The sequence below is a fragment of the Gymnoscopelus braueri genome (assembly GCF_963280865.1).
Source record: "Gymnoscopelus braueri genome assembly, chromosome: 21".
Taxonomy (NCBI): Eukaryota; Metazoa; Chordata; class Actinopteri; order Myctophiformes; family Myctophidae; genus Gymnoscopelus; species Gymnoscopelus braueri.
Window position 1 is genome coordinate 11,297,344 of NC_137623.1, and position 25,338 is coordinate 11,322,681.

A 25,338-nucleotide genomic window follows, 5' to 3' on the forward strand; every position below is an offset into this window, starting at 1 on the left:
CGAAAATATGAAACTTACCTGGATTTCATAGAATAACATAACACAAAAGGAAAGAATCACTCCTGTCCTTGACAATAACCAATCCCACAGTTTGCATTCTGTACACGCGCACACACAGAGCAAAAATAATGATACAAATAATTCAATTATTACTAAAATAAAAACGCGACTCGACTTCTCCCGGTCGGTGTCGACATGTGTTAATGACGTTGAGGAGTCGACTTTTTGGTTAAAGGGGAAGACCACTCATTTTCAACATTGAACTACTGTATGTCTTTAATACACCTTAGAGCTGTTGTGTGGAAATAAGAAAAAGTCCCCCCCCCTCTATGTTGCCTAGAACTGGATAATTGATTGAGGTCATGTGATTAGTGACATACGCAGGGTGTACTTTTGGCTGAGGGGGTGGAGCCAAAAGTACACCCTGCGTATGTCACTGATCACATGACCTCAATCAATTATCCTTTTCTAGGCAACACAGAAGGGGGGGGGACTTTTTTCTTATTTCCACACAACAGCTCTAAGGTGTATTAAAGACATAGTTCAATGTTGAAAATGAGTGGTCTTCCACTTTAATGCCCCTACTAAAAGCACATACTGTGGCTTCAGTTACTCAACACATTGTCATGTCTTTCAGCCGCTAAGCCAGGAGAGGAGAAGAAACCCAGCACTCTGAGGACAACTACAGGTAATGATAATAATTTATAATCATAACTCATTAAGGAAGCACTTTTCTTAACATTGTTACACAATAGCATAGACAGTAGCATGCATAGGTCTCATCCCATTGGGCATTCATCCATTGTTGCTGTCTAAAAAATACATGTTGGATCATCAAACAAGAGTTGCGAGCTGGACTCAGCATCAGAGTGATGTGAGCTAGAATGACCACAAACACTAGCACAAAGTCAAATAAAACATACAAATATATTTAAAATCAGTTAGAAAGAATTTGGTGAGTGGGTTAACTAAAGGGGACAGACATTCTTGCCCACACAAGAACAGGGGGACAGACTAAGAAACTCAGGGTTAGGAGATAACTTCTGGATGGTCAAGTAACAGTCTGTCAAGTACCTTGAGTAGTAGTTAATGTCTTACATGTCCACTGAGAGTTGGCAAATGCTGTATGGACAGTATCTTCACATGATCCCCTTACATTCAACTAACAATTTAAGTTGTTTGTTGAAATTAAGTAGAAAGTTGGAAGTTGGAATTTAGTAGAAAAGTGTGTTGAGACAACGTGACTGTCAACAAAGACTGTTGACATGTTGGTTGATAATCACTTCATATGCAGTTGATAAAGTGTTACTTACAGCATCACAGTAGAAAACAACGAGCACTCTCAGTCTGTAAATAATGCAGTATGCCGGCCGCACGGCTCGCGAAGATTCACAGTAAAAAAGTAATAGCCAGCACTCCGAAGTCCCTCTGGTACTTTTATTTCATATGCGCACGGTCAGACACAGCAAACACGGACACGTTTCAGCGTCAAGTTCACACGCCGAGGCAGGCTTGATGCCGAAGCGCGCCCGCGTTTGCTGTGTCTGTTTGTGCGCATATGAAATAAAAGTACCAGAAGGACTTCGGAGTGCTGGCTATTACTTTCTTGCTGTTACTGCAGCATCAAACATGTGGCAGAAGCCAAATGTAGCATCGTCTCTTCTCCATTCCTCTCTTTCTTCTCTCTCCCTTTCATCTCCGTTTACTCTCCTCTCCCCCCTACCTCCTACTAAACTCCTTTCTTCTCCCTCACTCTCTCTCCCCCCGTCGCTCTCCACACTGTCACAGCTCTGCCTCTGTGAAGGACAGATTATAGGTAACAATTTGGCATCGGTAGAGCTCTTAACAGTGAGGGTTACCTGCATTGTCCATTGTCATAGTCATGACACACGCTCTCCAATCCCAATGACACCGGGGAAGACTTGTAAAGAAAAACGAGGCTTTATTTCTGAAAAATCTATAGGGAAGCTAAAAACCCTCAGCACAGCAGCCTGTGGATTAGCATGGTCCCTGCCTGACACAACCTCGCTCTAATAATCTTCTTGGGCTCCAACAACAAGCTAAGCACTGCCTGTCAACACGGGAGGCATATCCTATTCCCCTTTTTCAACCTTATGATTCAACTTTTTTTTTGGCTGTTTTTTTTGCTTAGCTTCATCTATTTTTTTTACTTGTCTTACTAAAGTTGTTTTGTTTTGTAAAGCTGTGGTTCTCAAATCTTTTCATGTCAAGGACCCCCAAATTAATATGTAATTGGCCGCTGACCCTCATCTGAAAGTATTTTTTTGTGCCAGGGACTCCCATACAACATTTGTGTTGTTAAAATGTTTTAAAAACATTTGAAAATGTTCCAAAAATTTTCAAGATTGTTTTTGAAAATAGCTGATGTACAAGCTCACAACGCATTGCGACGCGTTGTGAGCTTGTAGATTTGCTATTTTCAAATAGACTGTGTATCTACAGTAGGGGTTGCTATATTAACACATTTTGCTGGGGACCCTCTGGAACCCCCTCAAGGACCCCTGGGGGTCCCCAGACCCCACTTTGAGAACCACTGTTGTAAAGTGACTTTGAGTACCTTGAAAAGTGGCATATAAATGCCATGTATTATATTATTATCTGGGGAGGATGTACTACTTCTCGCTGGAATGGTTGATGTCTGATGGATCAGAAAAATCAGCTGGCTTAATATTATTTTTGTCTTCCCCAAGGTGTGCGTCCTGCTCCCCCTTGGGGCGCCCCGAGGGTTAGGCACATACCACATGGGCGCAAAATGTGTTCTTCAACGTGTGTGTCTGGCTGTTTGCTGTGTCATGCTCTCTGTCAACCTTTCCTGTCTTTCTCTCTCTTTATCGAAATAAAGTTAAAATATATGATCTTAAAGTCCTGCCTCCCACCCCACCCAGTGGCACGCGCACGCACGCACGCACGCACGCACGCACGCACGCACGCACGCACGCACGCACGCACGCACGCACGCACGCACGCACGCACGCACGCACGCACGCACGCACGCACACACACACACACACACACACACACACACACACACACACACACACACACACACACACACACACACACACACACACACAGGGCACTCTGATCATGGGTTGAGATAGATGTCACATGCCGAACGCCATTCAACTAAGTGAAAAGCATTTAACTTTAAAGAATGGTTCACAATTGGATTGAAAGATTATCTGGTTATACTGTAGCTTCAAATAATGGGACTTTGGAGCAGAGCATGTAAACCATTTAGGGGCAGTAAAATCAGATGAGATCTTAGTCCAGTATTACATGATCCAGATATTAGCAGCCCAATAATACTATTGGGAATTAGGCATGGCTAATCCGCCTTTTGACGGGGTCTCTGCAGTTTCAATTTAAGTATTCTTTGTTGAAAAACATAGGGAGACATTGAAATAATTACATTTTGAAAATGTGAAAAATGAAATTATTTTCAAACTGTCCTTGTGTAAAGTTATACTGATTTGACCTGTGGCCCTGCTAGAACTGCCATCATTTGTTTTCATTTTGTAAACAACATTTTCGCAAATCTGTCACCGTCTTATTTTAGACCAGTGGTTCTCAACCTGTGGGTCGGGACCCCGAGGGGGGTCCCCTCATGATTTTTTTGGGGGTCCCCACATGACAGTGAAGTGACAATTTAAGGACTTTTAAGACCTCAAAAAAGAAAGAAAGAAAAGTAATAAGGCCATCACTGCATCAAAGGTAATCAACAAACTATAAAAACTGGTCAAACATTGGCCAAATTGTCAAATAATATAAGAAAGAGGCAAAAATATTGAAAATAGCCGATCTACAAGCGCTTGTGGATCTGCTTTTTACACAATATGTATCTGTGAGTCAAACAAAATGTAATACCTCAACTCCTACAATTCCAAGTGCTTGTCGGGGTGAGGGTCCCCAGTTTCAAATATGATTATTTTGCCCTAAAAAGGTTGAGAACCACTTGTTTTAGAAGGCTGATTCCTCATCATTTGGTAACGCAACTCTTCCCCTCCCTCCCTCTCTCTCTCTCCAGTCGACTCCCCCAAACCCAGGACCAGCACTGTCCGTACCGCCACCACCAGCACTGCCGGCGCTCCCCGTGCCGCTGCTGTCCGCACCGCGGCCACCAAAACGGCCACTGCTACCACGGCGGCAGAGAAGAAGCCCCTGGTTCCCCGCGTTCCTCGCACCAATTCCTCATCCACAGCACCCACCACCACCACCGCTGGCAGCACGAGAACTACCTCCCGCCCTGGCACGGCGTCGGGCCCTGACATACGCAGCGCCCGGTCCAAAATCGGCTCCATAGATAACATGAAGCACCAGCCAGGGGGAGGGAAGGTACGTACGTCTCAATAATCATGTTCCTCCCTCACACACGTCTGTGGGGACCTCTGTTTTAAATGCTGAGAATTGCTGCTTTGAAATGATGTCCTTCCTTGGTATATTCATCTATTAACACTTTACCTGCCAATCACGAGTATAACCGTTGATGAAAAATATAAAAAAAAAATTCTTTTTTTTTGTGTCTTTTTTTGTCTTTTTTTTTTTCAATTTATCCACACAGAACCAGAGATATCACGATCCAAAGATTTCTAGCTCCATTCACTCCTTGGTTAACTTATTACTTTAAAATCCTGTATCTCGGCTCCTTATTTAAAAAAATTAAATACTGGCACTGGGGGAAGTAAAATAAAAAAAACCCTCTGGCAGGGAATGTGTTAAGCCTGATTCATACTTTGTCAGAAATCAGGCGTTCGCGTGATGGCCATTTCAATGCGCTGGTATGGCTGGGCTGCAGAGTAATCACCCCCTTAACAACTAACACTCATCAAAAGTACAAAATTTGTTTACTTAAGTAAAAGTACCAATACTGCAATATAGAAATACTCTGTTACAAGTAAAAGTCCAGACTTAAAATTTTACTTGAGTAAAAGTACAAAGTATTGGCATAAAAATGTACTTAAAAGTACCAAAAGTACTAAAATATTTGAAAATAGCAGATCTATAAGCTCACAACGCGTCGCATCGCGACGCGTTGTGAGCTTGTAGATCGGCTATTTTCAGATAGCCCATGTATAAAATAGGGCTAAAATGGTTGATACAGTATATCTGAAAAGTAACTTTTTCAAAATTTTCAAATAATTGTAGTGGAGTAAAAGTACAATATTTGTCTCTGAGATGTAGTGGAGTAGAAGTAAAAGTATTGGAAAATGGAAATACTCAAGTAAAGTAAAAAATACCTAAAAATTGTATTTAAGTACAGTACTTAAGTAAATGTACTTAGTTACTTTCCACCACTGCAGAGGATGTGCATGAAAGGCAGCCACGGTGTTGAAGCATGTGTATGGTGGCCCCACCATTTAATGAGCCGACTGCTTAAAGTGGTGTTGCCATTACACTGTAAGTCCTAATATTATAAGTTAATCAGTTGCATTGTGAGTGGAAAACATGGGAATTGTGCATTTTTCTCTTTCTGTTCACTTTAATTGAATGGTGAAACAGGCTAAAATCACGCTATAGAGCACCGAAGTCCTGACGTCACTGCCAGTAGAGGGCGCTTTCTGCAGGTTCATGGCTTTACTTTTTGTATTGATATCCTCATTGGGGAATCTTAGATCGCTTATAAGAACTGTGTTCTAAAAATAAACACACCACCCTGGCGTTTTTACTCATATGGATATGAAGCATCGACTGAAGGTGTAAATGTACACATTTACCTAAAGAGTAACACAATATAAACACTAGAAACGAGTCAAACAACCCAAAGACTACATTTCCCATGAACGCGGCTGCTGTGGGGACAGTGATTTCAGACCCGGAAGTAGTAGTTCTTAAGTCTTTTGAGGCAGAATTAATTCCATTTTCGCCAGAAACAGGCTGTATCAAATATGAATGAATATCATAAACGATGCAGAGCCACCCCCCTGACAAAAACGCCAGGGTGGTGTGTTTATGTTTGGAACACAGTTCTTATATGACGTGATCTAAGATTCCCAAATGGGGATTTCAACACAAAAAATAAAGCCACGAACCTGTGGAACAGCGCCCTCTAGTGGCAGTGACGTTAGACTTCGGTGCTCTATTAGGGCATTGCCAAATGCTAATATAGTGGATTCTGCAAAGAAAGAAATTATATTATTAAACATAGGGCAAAATGTTTGGACATTTGTGTTTGGGAGATTATTTCTCTGCTCCAACAATGCATCTTGGCCAGAATCTTATACTGTTGGAAAAAGTCTGATTATTTAAATGGTGCCCCATGTGTAAGGAACGTGCATTTGTGGGACAAGCAGAGAAACTGAGTGTTTTGGTTGCGCCCGTGACAAATCTCTGCCAATGCCAAACAGCGTATCCTGGTGTTGCTATTGTTTTACCACCCAAGGTTGCCCATGATCCTATGGGGAGACACAGAGCCCCCCAGATACCCCATGTAGCCCCAGGTACAGTACAGTACCATGAGCATTGGCCAAACAGCAGAAGATTTGTAAAAAAAAATCATGGCCACAACCCACATACTCGGCTGCTCTGCTCATCACACAAATGCATTTTCCATACAAACGGGGCACCATGTAAAAAGGAGATAAAAATACATCAAATGTATTTTTAAGAAGCATTGTTACAACAGAGAAATAATCTGCCAAACACACATTTTTGTTTCACCATACAATGAGTTTGAATGGACAGACTTCGAATTCGTAATTCAAGGCGCAAAGGGGTAACAAAGAAAAAAAACAGACAATATTTTGACTTACATAATCAAATCCTCTGGTCATGTGGGTCATGCAAGTTGCCAGTTGAGGTTGTTAGGGCATCTAGTGACCTCCTGGTTGGAGGGTTTCCAGGCACGTCCAGCTGGGGGGAAGGCCACGGGGCACACCGAGAACCAGGTGGAGGAATTATATCTCCACGCTGGCCTCGGGAAGACCTCTGGACCCCCCCCCCTAGTCAGAGCTGGCTAATGTGTCCTGAGGGAAAAGCAAGTCTGGGGTCTCCTGCTGGAACTGCTGCCTCCACAACCCGACTTGCGATAAGTGGTTGAAATGATGTTGGACACTTAAAGAGTGTCCAGGGTTCCAATCCCGTCTTGGTCTGGTGTTGCAAATCCTCCCTCTGTACTTTCCTGTGCCGCTTCAATGTCTATGAAAAATGCTTTGAAGATAAACGTTTAAGAACCCCGTGTGAAGCACTTCTCCTCTCCCTTCTCCCATGTTTCTTCACCCAACCTCCTTATCTGTCTTTTCCTCCCTCATCCCTTTCTTCTGTATACCTCATCATTTCTCATTGCCTTTTTTCCTCCTAAGCTTCCAACTTTTCCTACTCCTACCCTACTTTTCTCTCTTCCTCCCCACATTCCTCTCCACCTTCCTCGTTGTTGTTTGTTGTTTGTTGTTTGTTGTTGTTGTTGTTGTTGTTGTTGTTGTTGTTGTTGTCGTTGTTGACTCAGGCCCGGGCTTGTCTCCTCAGGTGTCCTCTGCCTCTCAGAACAGGGGCGATGCCTCCAAAGAAACCAGCCAGGGCAAAGTGAGTTCATACCCCTCCATTACCCACTCACACCACCACAACCCCCCATCCATCCATTGATCCATCCATCCATCCACCCACCTACCTACTGTACCTACATGTATCTGTCTATATGTCTGTCTGTCTGTCTATCTGTGTGTGTGTCTGTCTGTCTCTGTCTGTCTGGTGATATTGACAAAAAAAAATCCCCATGTGTTCATTTGTGTTACAGACAGACACCTCCAATCGATCTGGCTGAGTTTAAGCAGAATTACAAAGCATTAAATAGCATCTTCAGGTCATGCTTTGATTTTCACTTGGTGTCACAGATCCCATCAATGGTGTTTTTTGTGTGTGTGGTCATTTACTCTCTCCCTGCCTACCGGTTTCACTCATTTTGGCTACAGGTCAAAGATCAGAGGTTAGACCAGATTAGGCCATTCCTGTCCCGTTGTCGGGATGTTGGTCTCTCCTCATGCTTGGTTGCTGAACTGTATCATTTCAAAGTTAATAAAAAATAATAAGCTCAATAAAAGTTAATATAATCCTTGCATTTAGCAGTTTATTGACAGTTTATTGTCTTTACAAAGATGTGCACCGGAGGTATTACTGTCTAAGAATCTAACTGAGCAGTAGCTTTATTAAGTGGGACGGAGCATAAATTAGGCATTATTCCAGAAAGTTCTTTCTGATGGTGTTAAAGCTGGCTGACAGTAAGGTGCTACAATTGTCTACAAAACATATTGGCTCACCTTGAGCCTCTTGAACCATGAGCAGGCTATGTGATCATGGCCGAAGTGTCCTTGAGCAAGACACTGAACCCCTAACTGCTCCCGATGAGCAGGTTGGTGCCTTGCATGCCTCTGTCGTCGGTGTGTGAATGTGTGTGTGAATGGGTGAATGCAATGCACATTGTAAAGCGCTTTGGATAAAAGGCGCTATATAAATGCAACATTTACCATTTATACTGTATGTTTGGGTACAGCTAAAGGCCATGGCAGCCTGTGTGGTCATATGGGCGTCATTAGGCTTCTTAAATTAGGAAGATTGATAGCCTTAATGGCTATCACCAACTCTCCCTGTGTGTGTGTGTGTGTGTGTGTGTGTGTGTGTGTGTGTGTGTGTGTGTGTGTGTGTGTGTGTGTGTGTGTGTGTGTGTGTGTGTGTGTGTGTGTGTGTGTGTGTGTGTGTGTGTGTGTGTGTGTGTGTGTGTGTGTGTGTGTGTGTGTGTGTGTGTGTGTGTGTGCACGTCTGCGCACCTTGAAGTTTTCCAGCCAAAGACCTGTTTTAAAGGTCCTACTGTATATATATAGACATTTCACCTTTTCTTAGTTTTTGCTCTTATTTATCGTTCCCTAACATCCATTCTACCAAACAAAACCCTGAAATTTGAATACTCGGGGGTTTATTTTTATTTCTGGGTATTTCTGAATATGTGCAGTGTGGCAAAAGCTTTAAAAACAAAACAAAACTATGCCTTCACTGAAAACTCCGTCAACTGTGCCCCCTGCAGTCAGAACCTTTATCATTGCAGCTGAAAAAACTTAAAAAATGGTCATGCTTTATCTGAGTGGGTTTCCTTTTTTTAGGGTAGAACCTTTTGAAACACGTTTGAAGGACCATCCTTTTTTTTTTTAAGAAATATGCTCTTTAACAGCTACTGTACAGCAACTGTGCCATTATAGTACTGTACTGGAATTTGCACTGTTAAAGCTATAATCCCCACGTTATATATCTGTTTTCTCTCTCTGACCGACGCTGAGAGATCATTGCAATGATGGCCGAACTGCAATAAAGATGGTGGTGTACAATAGTGTGTACAATGCAGTGTGCCGTCTGCTTCAAATAACTATTGACATTGTCAACCAGTAGGTAGCCTACCTGACACCAGGGTTTACATTTCTCAGTGGAAGTAGAGAGACACCCAACCCTGCAGAAGTGCAGTAATAGTTATAATGTATTAACATACTCTACCATACAGATTTGTTCAAATACAAATGTATTCATTAAAATAAATCCTGGATTGTAGCTTTAACTGCAGTATAGTGTTCTATTGTTGCAACAACCTCATATAAAACTGTACAACTGTGGTTTTGGGTTGATCAGTGGCCAGGTTTTGGTATACTATGCTAACCTATTTCTCCTGTGCTATGAAAGAAAAAAGCTGACAGAAATAAAACGGAAGTCTATTTTCCAAAAATCTATTTAATGACTTTCCTAAACAAACGTGTGTGTGTTATTCGTTGGAGAATGTACTGTGTAACGGAACATCTCTCTCAATATTGGACAGGGGCAGGTCGATAATATATGTGTTTTGATGCATGTGTGTGCTATTAAAGATCCTGTGTGGCATCCTGTAGCTCGCTCTATTTCCCGCTCCAGATTTGGGCAAATCTATACTTGAATACTTTTAGTAGTAGTACCATTTTGTCTTCAGTGGTTAGTGATAGTGCACCAAACAAATGCACTTATTATGATATCTGAAGACAAAGGCACTTTCAAATATACTTTTGCCCTGGTCTCAGTTCCTTTCTCTGTCCCCTCTGTCTTTTCCTCTCTAACCCTAACCATGGTGTTGAATACTCCCTCCTCCTCTTCCTCTCTCTCCTCCTGTTGTCTCTTGCTGCTGTGCTGTGACCGTTTAGGTTCAGATAGTCTCCAAAAAACTGGACTTCAGCCATGTCACCTCGCGCTTGGGCTCCAAGGACAATATGAAGCATGTTCCTGGTGGAGGGAAAGTAAGTACTGGCCCAGCCGTTGGCTAGAGCTCGTATGCGTTGGGCCATTTGTCACAACAGTAAGCTCTGGCCCAGCCGTTGGCTAGAGCTCGTATGCACTAGGCCATTTGTCACAACAGTAAACCAAGTACTGACCCAGCCGTTGGCTAGAGCTTATATGTCACAACACCTCTGACTTTACTCACTGTTAAAACGTTGCGTACCTGAAAGAGTAAAGATGGGACCGTTGGTGTGTGCAGACTCAGAATTTGGGCAAACGTCAGCTGGGAAACGTTGACGGCAGGCATAGTCAGGGGGATAAACTATCATTGAAAGTCTTCATTTAGGAACCTGTAGTTAAATGTTATGTATCATAATTCCCCAAAAGGCGAGGCGATAGGCTGCTCGGCGCAGGTGCTTGCTCACCTAGTGGCTCGCTTGTGGGTGAGCCTCGAGGCCTCACATCAGTTTTGTGGTGTTGTATCGGCCAGCACGCTAATCATCCTTTTGCACAAGCGCAATCCTTAGTGTCAGTTTAGCTCTGAGAATGTAAAAATGTACCACTGTCATTGCTTAAACTAACACTCAGAATGTTGCTGTGCAGTACTAGCCCTTGCCAAGTCCCGTTTCTTCTGTCCCTTGCTTCTGTAGACCCCTCCTTTTCTGTCCTGTCCTGTCCTGTCGCTAACACCAGTCAACCAAACTAGAGCCCCACCGATATATCGATCTGACCGATATATACTAATATACGTACTAGCATGACACTTTCTGTGGACATGGCCCCCTTATGTGGGTTAGTTCTGACCTCCACCGTTACTGGGCTCAGACTTGCTCTATCTCCACAAAGGCTAACTTGGTTTGATTTTAGGAGAAGCAATGAGAGGATAATATCGTCACAAGGGCTAAAGGTTCACCTGGGAGGTGACAACAACAAGACATCACAGACATCCACAGCATCTGGGGACCTTTAACTCTGTTTCTCTGCAACTGTCCTCTCCTGCATTTAATTATTTGGGTTGTAGTGGCTTTATTCTTACTGTTCTTATTGTGCTACAGTGTTTGTTGACACACATATGATAGTTGTGTCACCTTTAAGTGACACAACGTTTTGATCTTGCTTGGCACACAAAGGTTTCTGTTTTGGTCCTTGAAATCCTCCTCCTCAGCTTGTGAGTGATATGTGTTTGGTTTTTGTCATCAAAGAACACTATCTATCAACTTGTTTGCATTGTTGGCCTTACCTTGATGAAACAAAGCAAGCCATGACCATAAAGACAACCAAATGTAATAATTAATAATCCAGTATTACTGGAAATCAGCTTCTGTGCATCAAAAGAATCTGAGAGCAGAGTGTATGTTGTTTGTACAACTATAGTTATAGTTATTAGAGTAGCTGAAGGGTTAATTACTTCTTCTTTAAATCCCCAGTGTGAAATGTGCCTGAATTAGAAACATTCTTTCTAAAACATACTAAGATGTTACAGAATCTGTTTAAAATTAGCCTATTCGTTTATACACATGCATGTATACTGCACATATGTGACGATAAAGTCTTTAAATATGAATTAACAGGTGCAAATACTCAACAAGAAGGTGGACCTGAGCAAAGTGCAGTCGAAGTGCGGCTCCAAGGACAACATCAAGCACAAACCTGGTGAGGTGCTGCTGGAAATTGTAGTCCTGTCCGTGCCATGTGACCTATTAAATACTGGCACTATTAGCCAGCTTGTCTTTAACCCATTACCAGACCGGGAACGCATCTGTATGTCATTTTAATATTTCTTAGGCTATTCAAAAGTAGAAGATCTACAAGCTCATAGCGCGGCACTCACTTGCCGCACTATGAGCTTATACAGTATATCTGCTATTTTTTTAAAAACAGTTGTGAAAATCTTTGAATATAAATATACATTTTTAACTAAAATCTTTGCTTCTGGGGGTCCCTGCAACAAAATATTTTGAGATTGGGGGGGGGGTCCGCGGACAATTTGGGGGGTCCTTGACATGAAAAAAGAGAGAACCACTGATTTTATAGCAACATAACTGTTAGGATTTAGAAGACAGAATCCTCCGGAAGCAAAGATTTGAGTTAAAAAATATATATATTCAAAGATTTTCACAAATGTTCACGTTTAAAAAAAAAAAATGCAGATCTACAAGCTCATAGCACGGCACTGCGCTATGAGCTTGTAGATCTGCTATTTTTTAATAGCCCAAAGTATATATATATATATTTTTTTTAATATTCTTTTTAAATGCTTGCCTATAATGGCATGGCCCAAGATAGGGATGCCAGGTCGAAAACGGTTAACGTTTTTGCTTGTGCAGGCCTGCACTAGACGTGAGTGCCTATGGTTCGTCCGTGTGAGTCATCATGACACCAACTTTGTTTTTTCTCTCCTAGGCGGTGGGGTCGTGAAGATCGATTCCCAAAAGGTGAGCTTCAAGGACAAGGCTCAGTCCAAAGTGGGCTCTATGGACAACCTGGGCCACGCACCTGGTGGTGGCAACATCAAGGTGACATTATCACTTCTAATTGTCACCCTTTGAACCCTTCCCCTGTATAATGGACACATTTTGGATGTTTGCAGCCTCTCTCTTTCAATCTAATTTCTTCGACTCTGGCTCACAAAACCTCATTATTGTGGGGTTTACCGTTATGGGTCAGGTTCCTAAATTGGCTTCAGGCTTATACTCCTCATTTGGAAGCAGAACCAAATACAAGCGGATCTGGTGTGATGTCACCTGTCCCCTCAGCCTACAGTATTCCATTTGTGTGTTGTGATCATTGTTTCCATGACCGCATCATTCATACACTTGTTGTCATCATATAATAATTTGCATGTTCATCATTTTGTAGGCCAGCGTGGGAGTTACCATCACTGCAGTCTTCCAATGGATTTTTTTGCTATGGGTTTCAGATACATTACTAAGAAAATAAGCTGTGTAGAAAAAAAAAGGCTTATGATTTTAAAAGCTTTTATTCAAGATAATCTCCACAAATCAACATAGACTTACAGTATGATTGTTGTACCAAGCGCACAATTAATTTCAGTTGCAAAATATATATATATATATAAATAGATACATTTCATTTGCAAAAAAAAAAGATATGTATATCAATAAAATAATAAAAAATAATGCACAAATTGGCCTCCTGGTGGCGCTGAGGTTAACATTTGCTTTCTGCAAAGACTTTGCCTGAAATGTTCTAGGTCCCAAGCAGGCATAAATGCCGAAACAAGATTGTTGCCACTCAAAATTCGACTCAATACCTGCACAGATAGCATCAGGTGTTGATATAAAATATATATATATAGCAGTTATTCGTTTTGATAACTTCTGCACCTCTGTCCATATTTTGCTCCATAGCTGACTTCTTTTCTTATTCATAATCTATTCTATGCCATGTTTTTCCAATTAATTTCTCTATTATTACATCCAGTGTTGAACAGCCACAACGTGATTTGAGTTATTTTTGTAGCATTAATTCCTTCATCTCTCCACTGTAGCCTGGCTCCAGATCTGTGACAATATAGCTTGCCAAGGATTTTTATTTTATTTTTTTCAAATCTGCGTGAACTATTGAACCTACTAGATATCGTCACTGACAGGTAGAAACCGTGTATGTCCCAAACCGTTTCCTTTCAGTAAACAGGTTTCAGAACCTTCCAATTCCAATTGATCCAATGTAGTTATTATTTAGTCACTCTTGTTAGCTCTTGTTAATACTTTCCATTGGTTTAATATTTAATTATATATTCTATTATTATATATTATATATTATAGATAATATATATATATAATATAATAATTTAATATATTACCCACAGACACGCTTAAAGGTAGGGTAAGTGATTTACTTTGGTTAAAATAAGTGTTAAATAGCTCTACAGTCTGATAGTACTCATTGCTATAGAGTGTTCAGTAAAAGGAGTCTCCCATGTCTCTCCAGCTCTTTATTAAACAGAAAACGCATTTTCAGTGCTCTCTCCTGATTGGCTTAAATGTTGTCACCTACCTGAAAATGTACTATATTCTGTTTACTAAAAAGCTGGAGAGACCCCTGTGACCGAACAAACGCTCTGTAGCAATGATTACTATCAGAATATAGTACTTTTAACCTTTTTAATAAGAAAGAAATAATTACCAAAAGATATCACCTACCCTACCTTTTAACCACTTTGAATCTGGCGTCCCAATTTTGGGCAAGTCATTCTCTGCATTTTTTTTCCGCAAAAACAAGCAGATACAGTACAAGCTCACAACGTTTCACATGCAACATTTTACAAGCTTTTTTTTGCTACGTTTGCGCGACAAATCACATGATTAAGTATATGATAGGCCATTCATTTATGAAAAAAGTAAAACATAAAAATGTAATAATAATGGAGATACAAGGTTTTTATTTTATTTTTACATTAACCCATTTAGACCTGGAACGCATCTGTGTCACTTTAGATTTATTTGGCTATTCAAAAATAGCAGATATACAAGCTCATAGCGCGGCACCGAGTGCCGCGCTATGAGCTTGTAGATCTGCTATTTTTGAAAAATTGTGGAAAAATATTTTTTTAATTTTTTTCAAAAAACTGTTAGGATTTAGAAATCATTCATTAGAATTGGGCTCAGTTCTTAATGGGTTTGGGCTCATTCTTAATGGGTTAAATAATACATAATAAGTATAGACATAATTTTCAGTCAAAAGCCCTACAAGAGTTGGAGCCAGGCTGTTTCCATCCCCATCTCCACCGATTGACACCCCCCTGCTGTGTGTTTCTAGGCTGAGGGGGCCAAGGAGACAGAGGAGGGGAATGGGGCTCCACCAAGTGGTACCCCGACCCCGGCCCCAGGGGCCTCCGAGCTGGGGCAGGCAGGGAGCCCTGCTGCCCAGGAGAATGGGCTGAAGGAGGGGGTCCCCTGTGGGAGCGAGGGCCTCCGGGACCCCCAGCCTCTGGACACACGCATCCCAGAGACAAGTAAGTAGTTAGTTAGGTTGAAAAGGAGAGAGAGTTCCTGAGCCCCCCAGGGAGAGTTCCTGCAATTAAAATAGACTGTGTGTGTGCGCGCGCGCGTTAGGGGTGTGGGAAAAAGTCGATTCGAATACGAATTGCAATTCGTATTCGATATATATATATATATTTTGTAGAGAAGTGGCTGGGCTGTTCTGGGCTGAATCGGGAAAAAACGTTTTTTTAACCCATTAAGACCTGAGGCGATTCTTAAAAATGTTTTCTAAATCCTAACAGTTTTTTGAAAAAAATCTTTAAAAAAAAAAGTCAAGATTTTTCAAAAATAGCAGATCTACAAGCTCATAGCGCGGCACTCGGTGCCGCGCTATGAGCTTGTAGATCTGCTATTTTTGAATAGCCAAAGACATCTAAAGTGACACAGATGCGTTCCCGGTCTTAATGGGTTAATCGAGAATCGTTTTGAATTTGAAAAAAAAAAATTGGAATCGAGAATCGTTTGTTTTGAAAAAATCGGAAAGAATCGGAATCGTGACCCCCAAGAATCGGAATCGAATCGTGAGATAGCAGACGATTCACAGCCCTAGTACGCGTGTGTGTGTGTCCAAAATGGCAAAACAGTAAAGGAAGCAACACATGCTGTATATGACATCTTTTTGGGGGGTAACACTGATAGACAACAACTGCCTAGGAAACATGTTTAGCAAGTTTCCACTCCTTGTTTTACATGTGGCCATTGGAAGAAACCTCACATATCAGCATTGCATGTTATATTGTTGCCTTCACTGTGTGTCATTTGACACCTCTAGAGTTTGCACCATCTTAAGATCATGGATTTGGGAAATCTTTCTCTTTCATCTGTTCCAATGTTCTATTTCCTAGTTCTTCTTACCTTTAAATCTTTCACCACATAGCATCCCTATTCTGGGGCCAACATTCAGTTGGAGGGCCCTAGTATAAAGCCTCTGGGGACTCTGGTAAACTAAGTAGGGTTAAAGTGTACTGTATACAGTTAATTTTGCTGTAATGTCCAGGTACTTTGCATTGATGCATCTTGATGTTTAAGTGTGTTACAAATGGAGCCACGGTTCTCTGCCATGCTCGTCTTCTGCCTTCCACTTTATTCACTTGGAGTTACCTGCCAATCTAGTTCTAATCTCTTGTCTCCAACTGAAAGGTTACAGACTTGCTAACAGGATATATGAAATGATATAACTCATATTAGTACAGTGTACCAAATCCAGTTTGTCTTAACCAGAGTTTTGGCTATTACTTTCTGTGGTTTTCTTTCAGAGGTCATATTCTGCTAATCACTTGGACTAGTTGGTATCCTCATTTAAAACAGTCAGAAATGTTCATAAACAGAAATACTTTGTGATTGCATGCCTACACTTGTTGTATCTGCTGCTTGTACTGTGTTAAAGACGGGGCAGAGGGATCCCATCGCACTGCAAATTGACACTACAGAAGCAAATGGAAAAAACTAACTACACATGCACTAATCTGACAGCACATAAATGGTATTTTGAAATGCGCTGCAAATTCTTGAGGCATACAAGAGCAGGGCTGCAACACAATGGAAATGATGCGCTGCAAATACAGCTGTTCTCATGGTGATCTACTGATTATCACTTTTATTATTTTGTGACTTTTGTATTGTTTCTGTATTTGCATGAGATTTCTGAATTTGCAGCACATTTCCAAATGCAGCGCATGCGTTGTCAAATTTGTGAATGCGTTCTGATTTTGCGGTGCATTTCTTAAATATTGTCCCTGTGTTGTCAGATTAGTGCATGTGTTGTGTCAGTTTGCAGCATGTCGGGCTCTCACAGCCACTTTAAACGTGTTCTGCAGTCCGAACATACCTGACCACCCCGTCATCTTTTGACTTCTTATTTTACAGGCATCTAATTCTGCTTTCTTGCTATCCCTCTATCTATCCCTCATTCCAAAAACCCCACAACATCACCTGACCCCTCTTACCCAACTTCCCTCCCCCCTCCCTTGTCTCTTCTCTCTCTCGCTGTCGTTTCTCCTCTGTTTCCAAACCTTTCTTGATGCAGATTGAGTCTTTCAAGCTCAAATTCCGCGAGAAAGCGCGCTCTCGCACGGACCACGGTGCCGACATCCTCACCTGGCCAGCAGCCCTCACGGGCGACAGCCCCCATCACCGAACGCCCCCCCGCAGTGTCTCCCTCAACGATTCCCTGTACTCCGCCGGCTGTCCGGGTTCTCTCTCTGCCCCCTCCCTTCAGGTGGAGGTCAGGGGGTCGACAGTAGTGCTCTAACAGGACTTGGATTTTTGATCCTTCTCTCTGTGCCCCCTCATCATGTTCCTTCCTCTTCATCCTCATATCCTCACAGGCACTGCTCATCCTTAAACCCCCCCACCTTGTGAATCTGTGAATCAGAGCGCCATCCCCCCCAACCCCACATCACTGGTATAACAGATCTGAACTCCCCCTCTACTGTCAAAAATCGTCCTGTCACAGTTTGGTTCATGTGTGAACTTCGTCTCTTTAGATAATGAATACACTAACCCTCTCTTCCTCCGGCGCTGCTAGTTGCCCCCCTTTCGCCCCCCATTTATTAGGCTGAGCTGACTTGTGTATAGACTGAGCATTTGGGGGGGCCGGTTATGAGCGTGTGTGAAGGAGAAAAAAAAGACGGGATTGCAGGGTTTTCAGATGGATCCCCATTACAGTATACACACTGGTGTCGGGCTTCACATTGTTGGATCCTCTGTTGTTGTTGTCCCCCCCCATACCCTACTACAGCCAGTGTTGCCAGATTCTGTGAGAGAAACAAGCAACCAGGTCTAGGAAAACCAGCCCAAAAGAAGCGACGATGGGCCACATGAGTACTTTAACATGTACATCAGCTATTTGAAAATAGCAGATCTACAAGCTCGCAACGCGTCGCGATGCGACGCGTTGTGAGCTTGTAGATCGGCTATTTTCAAATAAAATCATGCGGGGAGATTATTATAAGCAGATCTGGCAACCCTGATTACAGCTCTCATTTCATCCATGAACTGACCACCACTTCCATAATTATATGGGACACCTTCCTGGACTTCACCTGTGGCTTCCGTATACAGAGTCAAAATGTGTCGTGTACCTTTTTATTTGTGACCATAAGCGCGGGCTGTCGTGTGTTTTTCCAGCAATCGCTGACGCAGCATATTCATACTCACTGTTCATCTCAGCTAGTTCCTCACTTGCCCCCCCCCCCCCCCCCCGCATATCCACACCTCTCTGTCTCTCCTGTCCATAACATAACAGCAGGCACCTATACAAGCTGACGAACACACAGAAGTCACTAGACTACTAGTAGGCTGTTTGAACTGTTTTAGGCTATTTAACTCTTTATTCTCTGTGTTTGTGATGATGTGTTTGAGTGAATAATACTGTAACAATGAACTTTGGTGTTTTGTTTTGTTTTGTTTTGTTTTGTTTTGTTTTGTTTTGTTTTGTTTTGTTCTGATCTTACTCTTTTATTTTTTATCTCGTGCTCGATGACTTCTTGTTTCCGTTCCCCTCGTCAGTTTCGTTTTGGTTTAAAAAAAAAAAGGTTTTATTTCTTTATTTATTATATGTTTCGTCATGTATTAAGTAATACGGTGGATGGTCCTTTCGCCAATATAGCACTCAAGAAACTCGTAAACACGCACAGGTTTGTGGAAACCGAGGCACACAGTCATTGAGAGGAAGCAAGAAGTTGAGAGGGCAGAAGGATGTGTAGGAAAAGAGGTGAGGACAACAGAGGTGTGAAGGAAAAGAGAAAAGTGACATTTGAGGAATATTGTACCTTTAGGACAAAATAATAGCTTTCAAACAAAATGGGGGCAGGGCATGTTACCAACTGAAAGAATATAGAGGACAATAGAGGAAGCCAACTCAAGTGTTGATGGTTTTATTGGGAATGCTGTCCAGAGGGACATGAGGAAGATGTCCCCACACTTTAAGGAACTGTGTGCCTTGTATGTGCCTCCTGTCCCGATTCCTCGAACACTGCAGTACACAAGCATAATGGACGCTCACACACAAACAGTGGTGAGCCATTCTCCATGGAGAGACATACGGACAGATAGAATGTCGTAGACATAGTTGACAAAACAACGAGAAACAGTAGAAGAAGCTGCCTGGCGTTGCTGTAGTTAAGATGTACCATCTGTCTGTCCTGGTAGTCATGAATAGGGTTGCGGACCCATTTGGGGGTGTTTTTTGAGGATTATGGTAGTATGTTTTTGGCAGTTGACAAAACATAAGGTTTGACTGGATGGAAAAGGATGCATAAATATGTATTCACTGATTTTCTTGTCAAGGTATCGGCAGTGGAACAGTCGATGTGGCTTATCTTCTACTCTTGTAGCAATGTATTGAAGTATTGCCTCCAATTGCCTTTATAGTGCATGGCTAGATAACATAATATGCCCAGAGCTGAACGCCTTTGTGCATTATGACTTGCAGTGTTGTGGTTTAGTACTGTATCTCTGTCCTTGGGGCAATCCTAGATATAGTAGCTTTCCTTGTTATAAAGTCAAATAATGATTGAATGATAAACAGGCAGAAATAATTATTTTGTATTTGTTGGTAGCAGTTCTACATGTTGAACTCTTGAACAGACAATGTAGGATGTATTTACATTGCTGCAATCCATGTGAAGACTTCTGCAGCAGGAAAATGGATGCGACATTTGCATTGCAGCACAATAGTGCAGCAATAATGGATTGTCAATCTATTATCCTCCATCATATAACGATTTATTGAATACATCATGATCCCGAATTATTATTAACATACGTTCCCCAATCAAGCTATTTTTTATTTTATTTTCTAAAAAGTATCTTTACAAAATGAAGTACACTGTCCCCCCAATCCCCCCCCACCCCTCATAAATGTATCAGGTTATTTGAATCCACAAATGTCCCAGCCCTGATGTCCAAATCACAGATATACAGTACCATGAAACTGCAAAACGCAAATTAAATTGACACTTTAATGTCACTTTGTGTAGAGAGTTGACACAAGAGAGAGAGAGAGAGAGGGGCATGAATTCAAATCAATAGCACCTTAATGCTTGAACATCAAAGAACATCCACTGTGATGAAGCAGTGTAATTTGATTTAAAATAATAAAAGTTGTAATGTTACCCAATAAGAGCTTTGCACATGCTCTTTTTTACTAGTAAATACTCCTTCTTTTTTTTTCTTCTTCCCAATGAACAAAATTCTATCCCTTTACATTTGAGGAATAACTTGTCAAGCCAACCGAGAAGGATCCAGGTGTTTTGACAGAAATTGGCAATAACCTTTTACTGAGCGAAAGAGTGATTTCTTCTAAAAATGGAAAAGTTTTAAATATGGATGTAGGAATGCTTTTTAAGTCCAGTCCAGGGCAAGATGTTTGAAAATAGCAGCAGACGCCGTGGATAGCTTTCTTGTGCCACGGTTATCGCCTACAGTAGTTAAAATTTGCCTTGTGCCTGTTTGCAGCCGTGTTATCTTCAGCTTTTATCCCAGGGTTTTTATTTTACTGTTCTTTAGCACTCTATTGAGATTGCACACGGATGTATATATAGATACGTATGTTACCGTTTATGCACTCTGTATCGCCACAGGAACAAAAATAACAACAATAGGGGGCTTAAAGCCTAATTTATACTTTCTCATACAAGTGTTGATCGCCAAAAATGACTTTCTTTTCTTTCAGATTTTCTTTAAATCGGTTATTTTCACGGAGCGACATAAATTAGGCTTAAGTTTGTTACTAAGTTAGTAACTTTATGTTCATCTACCTTTTAATGAGTTAGTGTTTTATCATTCTGACTATTACGATTAATAATATGATACTATTATTATTGGGCAAGTCCAACGTTTTTGTAAGAAAGGGGTCGGTGAAGTGAAAGAATGTCTTTTGAGAAATAATGTACTAAAGATGCAACACTTTTGTATATGTATTTATCGTTGTGTTTCAGTTGCTACGTGGTGGTTGCGCTGAAAGTGTTATATTCCCTGGGTGGTTGCTAAAATCAGGGCCTTTTAGTGCAGCAACATTGTCTACACACAGCCTGTTGCACACAAATAGCGCCCTGAAGTTCCACTTTGGAGGTGGGAGGGTGCACACAGCAAGGTTTTGCTCCAGCACACAAGGCTGAAAATCCCACATAACAGGCTTTGTAGCAATGGCTCAGATTTGAAACTTTAGCTGGCATGAAAAAAACAAATGTTGTGGTGTGCATTTACCCTTAGAAACAACACCCAGGTAAACTTTTAAAATAATACCAGAAACCCCAGTCTTAAGAACTGAATATAATTTTGATTTGCTGGAAATGTATCTTGATATTAACATGCAGGATACAGTGACCTCTGTGGGTTGGTAGGGAAATACAACAAAGAAGGATGGGACTGAATCTAATCTGTATGAGTCACATCGGACATACTGACACAGTGGACCAGGGAATTCGTCGTTAAAGCAGGGTTTGGGGCTTGTGTAAAGTTTTTACTTTGGGAGTATTGTTGCCCATGCTGTTTTGGGGCATCAATACACATTGACCCTTACATATGACAGTCCTACACAATAACACAGCAATACACTTGCATATACCTGCCCTAGAGTGTCACAGACATCCGCACCCTAACACAAACCTTGTTGAAGTTTAAGAAGACTAACTAATAGCTGTCAGGTTTGGCTTGTGTAATAAAGGCTCCTAGGTAATCTATGCTAGGAGTATTGTAGAGCTGCATCTACCACTAGTGCACACATACCCAACATGCAAGTGTACTACTAGTTACAACAACACTTACTGTACCTAAAGATCATCATGCGGAAACACTGGGATGTGTTTGCTAATTGCTAGACCTACATCATTTGCAGAATTTCCTTATCGTTTTATTTTTTGTTTTGTTTTTCATTAATTTCAAACGTTATTTTTTTGGTTTGAAAGAAGTGTTTATTGTGATTACTTGTTAATTAGTGATGTGATTATTAAATATGAAATAAAATGCATAAAACTGTTCAACATTAGACTTGATGTCTTGATTGACTCCTTTACTGCTGTTATCATATAAATAAACAGACCTATAGGTCAGTTTGAGACATGAAACATTTCATGTCATTTATCTACAGTATGAACTGATAAGAATCACAGTATCAAACAATCAAATTCCAGTAGGCCTAGATTTTTTTTAAACTTAGTGTGTTACAGTAAGGCCTTTCTAGGCTGGCAAAATAAAAACTTCTAATAAGTAGGCATCGCCAGTGTTTCTCAACGTGTCCTTGAGGGGGTTCCAGGGTGTCCCCAGCAAAGCAAGGAAAAGTTTAATCTCCCTCTTTTACCGTCTAGAAGTTTGATTCTTCAGATCACAGTGCTTTGCTATAGTTGACCATGTTACTCATTGATGGAACTATTAACACATCAAGTGGAAGAGGTTTATTAAAACAGGGTACATCTAGTGGCAGCGTTCTAAAGGTCCTTACACACCGGCGAATATGCGAATATACGCAAAATTCGGACTCGTTCCGAATAATTAAAAGACGCTTTTTCGCTTCGCGAAACTGATGTGGACGCTTGCATTGACTTTATAAGGTTTTTTAAAAAAACGTATTTATTCGCATGAAGAATTCGCCCCGGTGTGTAAGGACCTTTACCGTTTACGCTGATATGTTTAGTGCTGTAGACGCCACGACGAGGACGCGGATGTAAACAAAGGGTGCGTGCACGATGGTCGAGGGCCCCGACTATCGCCTGGAACAATAACATTTCTAACGCGATCCGCCATTGCAGAGTGATTGCCCATCGAAAATGTCTCGTTTCCACAGTTTTTTGGACAGGATTCACATCCGTCCATTCCATTTTACAGGTTCTGTGGATGATTCCAAAGTTGCGTTAGAGCGCCCCATGTGGGAAAAAAAAGAAAAGAAAATTGGATTAAACGGTTATAGCCGTTTATGGCACTCGATGGTTGTATTCTACTAAACGGTTATAGCCGTTTTTGGCACACAATGTGTTAACTCATTGAGTGCCATTAACGTGTTTCACGTGTTTTTGGAAAAAAAAAAAATCTTCCTGAACCCAAGATATCATTATTTGAAGATTTGCAGCTCCATCCACTCCTTGTTTAACTTATAACTGAAAAAGGCTGTATCTCGCTTCCTAAGCACTTTTTTTTTACTTAATAAAGAAATGCCAGAAATAGATATTAATAATTCTGGCACTCAATGAGTAATAAATGAAGACAACCACCTGTGGATTCTCCATGTAGCCAGTTTTGCCGAGTAATTCTCATGATGCAGCATATAAAATGAATAATTTGATGTGTTGCCGTCTACTTCATTTAAGTGTGTATATTATGATTGTGCCTGTTCAACTGCTATGACATTAATGTAGGACTCGGCATGCAGCTGAGGGTCAGAGGATGTTATGTCGCCCGTTCTCACCATCTGGTGGTGGCCTGACAGGAAGTCCAGAATCGAGCTGCACATGGTTGGGTGCAGGCCTAATTCACTGAGCTTTGTGTGGAGTCTGGCAGGAACTATTGCGTTGAATGAGTTGTAGTTCACAAATAGCATTTGCACGCATTTGTTATTCCCCTCATCCCGGTGAGAGAGGGTGTTGTGAAGAGCCATTGCAATTTTGCATCATCTGTGGATATCGTTGCTGTCCGGCAGAAACCAGCTAACTAAATTTTTCCGCTTTTGTATTTTTTTTCCATAAATCTGTGCTATTGAACACCCTTTACGTCTGTGTGTTGATTGAAACAATATTGAACCAATGAAGAGTATTAAAAAGCGCTTCTGACAAAACCAACTAACTCCATTGGATCCTCAAACTTTCTGCTAAACCAGCTAACTCCACCAAAGGGGGGTGGAGTTAGCTGGTTTCGCTGACTCCAGGCTCCACCCCCTTTTGACCTCCAACCTCATTGTGAGCTTGGAGGTCCATTCAGCTGTTCTTATCAATGATGAACAAAACCTCCTAACTCCGCTTTTTGTTTTGTTTTTGTCATGTCCTGAAAAATGAACATTTTGTAGTTTCTGCCGGACAGCAGAGATATGCAAATTGGCATGGGTCCAGCATGGCAGGCATCATGGAACGAATGTAGTCTTTCACCATTCTTTCTAATCATTTACTAACGAATGAGGTGAGGGCCACTGGTCTCCATCAGACATGGTACCTTGGAGTGCTTGGACACCAGCACAACGGTGGTCAACTTGAAGCCTGTGGGGCTCAGCTGGTCAGTTTATGTCAGCTATGTTTCAAATTGTCCACACATGCAGGAACTAAAAAGAGGGGACAACTACATAATCTTGATGTTAATTAGACAGCAAAAAGGATAAACTTTTTTCTTTGAACCATATCTTTTTTTTTTTTAACCAAAATGTGATTATGCCTTAAAAAACTGAAATATTTCTTGATTGAAGGAGCTGTAAATTCCCCAGCTCTTATCATAGTAAGCCTGGATATTTTTTATACACATCAGTATCATCAGATTCATCACACTTTAGATTCTACCACTTCAGTAAATGTCAGGGTCATGCTAGTAATACTGACTACCTAAAGACTCCACCTCCCGGGCAACTACATCCTTTGCCCTCTGGCGGTCACTGATTTAGTGCTGGCCATCTTTGTGAATCGTAATGCCACTCAGTGTGCCCTACATTGCAAGGGATCTCAGTGGCCCCTGGGTTTTGTGCTGTGCATGACCTGCTGCAATTTTCCACCTATGTGCCATTGCCCTGGATCAACATTGGGCCGTCGCCAAAGCGTTGTTGTAGCCTCCATAGTCATTGTCATCTCTATAGTCATCTCATCTCTATAGTCAACTCTATAAAGTGTAGACTGTTTTAACATTTCATAGCTAGACTAGTTATGTCCTGTCTGTATTACAGATATGATCTGTAATCCAATTATTTCTAAACAAAAGTGACAAATTATGTCACTTTTGCCATTTATGTGAACTCTTGGGGTTTCAATTTCAGATTCAATTGTATTGATATCTACACTCAACATTCTGTATATCTGCTATAGAATTATTACTGGGGGGGGGGGGTCCCATTTCAGATATCTAAAATAGTGTCTTAACTACAGGTAAGCAGTGGTGGACAAAGTACTCAACTCCAGTACTTGAG

General features: G+C 41.3%; 1 protein-coding gene across 1 annotated transcript in view; it reads left to right on the top strand.

Annotated features, from left to right (window-relative positions):
* LOC308077484 (uncharacterized protein) overlaps positions 1–17,254 on the top strand; it is a 140,932-nt gene extending 123,678 nt beyond the window's left edge. Inside the window, exons 11-18 of the mRNA XM_080418180.1 lie at positions 638–688; positions 4,049–4,356; positions 7,483–7,539; positions 10,164–10,256; positions 11,808–11,889; positions 12,640–12,752; positions 15,019–15,214; positions 17,109–17,254. Of these exons, the coding sequence (XP_080274306.1) occupies positions 638–688; positions 4,049–4,356; positions 7,483–7,539; positions 10,164–10,256; positions 11,808–11,889; positions 12,640–12,752; positions 15,019–15,214; positions 17,109–17,116 (908 nt within the window). The 3' untranslated portion in view covers positions 17,117–17,254. The remainder of the gene's footprint in view (positions 1–637; positions 689–4,048; positions 4,357–7,482; positions 7,540–10,163; positions 10,257–11,807; positions 11,890–12,639; positions 12,753–15,018; positions 15,215–17,108) is intronic.
* The last annotated feature ends 8,084 nt before the right edge of the window (positions 17,255–25,338 follow it).